The 2,300-nt window shown below is 69.3% G+C and overlaps 1 protein-coding gene across 1 annotated transcript; it reads right to left on the bottom strand.

Annotated features, from left to right (window-relative positions):
• Positions 1-215: 215 nt before the first annotated feature.
• On the bottom strand, positions 216-2,252 carry LOC113405910 (SH3 and multiple ankyrin repeat domains protein 1-like; the record flags this gene model as incomplete). Its single annotated transcript, XM_026647226.2, has 6 exons — positions 2,228-2,252; positions 1,887-1,895; positions 1,576-1,599; positions 1,169-1,225; positions 619-740; positions 216-318 (listed from the first exon to the last, which is right to left on the bottom strand). Coding segments are annotated over exons 1-6 (340 nt in total), but the record flags the coding sequence as incomplete, so codon positions are not given.
• Positions 2,253-2,300: the final 48 nt, after the last annotated feature.

The following is a 2,300-nucleotide window of genomic DNA, read 5'->3' as shown; positions in this document are numbered from 1 at the left end:
GGAGTCCTGGCCCCCAGCCCCTCCTGCTCTAACCACTAGACCCCACTCCCCTCCTAGAGTTGGGGAGAGAACCCAGGAGTCCTGGCTCCCAGCCCCCCTGCTCTAACCCATGAGACTCCCTCCCCTTTCCGCATAACAGACGGAACCCAGGAGTCCGGCAGTGACAGACGCCCGCTGCCCCAGCCCCGCTCCCCTCCCAGCCCGGCCCACCTCACCGATGGATTTCTGGCGCAGCATGAGGCCCTGGGGGGCACCGGGGGGCAGGTACGACGGGCGCTCGTAGCTGGGCTGCCCCATCCGATGCGGTTCGAAGTTTGACTGCGGAGACATTGGGGTGGGGGGTGTTAGCGGCAGGCAGCGAGCAAGTGAGGGCACTGCCCAGGGCAGGAGTGATGGGGGCGGGGGGGGATAAGAGGCCAGGATAGGGATAGGTGGGGGGGGTGATGGGCAGGGGTAGGGAGGTGGGTAGAAATGACCCACTCCCCTCTGAGAGCCAGGGAGAGAACCCAGAGGTCCTGGCTCCCAGCCCCCCTTCCCTCAAACCACTACCCCCCCTCCCCTGGTGTGCCCCCTCAGCGAGGCCCAGCCGTAGGGCCCGGGGGGCCGTGCCCGTCCTACCTCGGAGGTGAAGTAGCCCTTGGGCCCCCGGGCCTTCCCCAGGGAGGGGAGCCCGCCGGAGCTGGGCCCCTCCCCCACGCTGATCGTCTGCTGAGCTGCAGCCAGGATCTCGTCCAGCTTGTCTGCGAGGGGCAGAGAGACGGAGGGTGAGGGGGGCTGGCCAGGGGAGGCGGGGGGCAGGGAGGAGCCTAGCCCTGCCCCCACCCCAGGCCCAGATCCGGGACCTGGGGGGGTCTCTAAACACACACTGCAGGCAGCTTGGACTGGAGACAAGAGACCCTATGGATTGTCTGGCCCACTCCTGGCACCGCTGAGGTGGCATAGAACCCAGGAGTCCTGGCTCCCAACCCCCCCCGCTCTAACCACTAGCCCCCACTCCCCTCCCAGAGCCAGGGAGGGAACCCAGGAGTCCTGGCTCCCAACCCTCCCCACTCTAACCACTAGCCCTCACTACCCTCCCAGAGCTGGGGAGAGAACCCAGGAGTCCTGGCACCCAGCCCCCACCACCACCCCACGCTCTGACCCACCGGACCCCACTCCCCTCCCTTACTCAGCGCCATCTGATAGACCGTCCTCTTCTTCTCCGTGGCCAGCGCCGGCTCGTAATCTGCAGGGACAGGAGAAGGAGGGAGACTGTGATGCAAGGCGGGGGTGTGGGGGGGTCACTCTGAGGAGCGGGGTGGGGGGTGACAGTGAGACCGGGGGGGGGAGAGCTGGCATGGGGGAGGAGCAGCGGAGCGGGGAGCGTGAGCTGGGGGGGCTGGTGCGTGGAGATTGGGGGAGGGGGAGGCGGGGGTGCAGGACGGCTGGGGGGGTGCAGGCACAGGCAGGTGTGCGGGGGAATGGCCCGGGGGGGCTAGGAGCCCGGGGGGGCACAAAGGCTGGCGAGGGGAAGCAGTGGAGGAAGCTCATGGGGGGCTGGGGGGGGGGCTGTGCCCGGCCCCAGCTCACACTCACCACTCCTCTTCTTCCAGGGGGAGACTGGGGGAGACACCGAGAGGGGACAGCATTAGAAATCGGGGGGGCCCCAGTCCCCCACAGCTCTGGGGCAGACCCCTCTGCCCCCCAAGGTGCCGGTGCACAGAGCCTGGGAAAGAACTGGGCCCCCCCCCCCTGTCCCCCCCCCGGGCCGGGCGTCCCCCCCCCACCGGCCTCCCCACCGCCACCCCTCAGCCCCCCCCCTGCTGCCCCCCCTCCGCACCAGGGACTCAGACAGGCGTACCCCTGGGCAGAGATGGGGGGCACTGCCCGGGGGGGACGGGACATACCTTTCTCCACTGCCAGGTGCCAAGGGGGTCCCAGGTCCCAGAGGGCCAGGAGGAGGGAGAGACAGAGAGTGTGAGAGCCCTGCCCCAGAGCCCCCCCCCCCCCCCCCCCCCCCGTCCCACCCCACACCCCCCCCCCTTCCCCTCTGGGGACCTCCCCCATCCCACCACAGACCCCTCCCCCGTCCCAGCACAGACCCTTTCCCCATCCCCTCTGGGGACCCTCCCCCATCTCATCACAGACCCCTCCAGGGACTATCAGCCCCCTCCCCCACTTCCAGCACAGAGCCTTCCCCACATACCTCCCAATTCCCCCAACCCCACCCCCCGCCCTTCCCCCTTACCCATCTCCTCCAGCTCAGAGGTCATAGATTTGGAGCGCAGCGAGATGGCTGGGGGGGGCAGTCGTTTCGTCTG

The sequence above is a fragment of the Terrapene carolina genome, unplaced genomic scaffold, assembly GCF_002925995.2.
Source record: "Terrapene carolina triunguis isolate 2854851 unplaced genomic scaffold, T_m_triunguis-2.0 Scaffold51570, whole genome shotgun sequence".
In the NCBI taxonomy this organism is placed as follows: Eukaryota; Metazoa; Chordata; order Testudines; family Emydidae; genus Terrapene; species Terrapene triunguis.
Note: the sequence above shows the minus strand (reverse complement) of the source record. Positions and strands in the feature narration are given on the sequence as shown.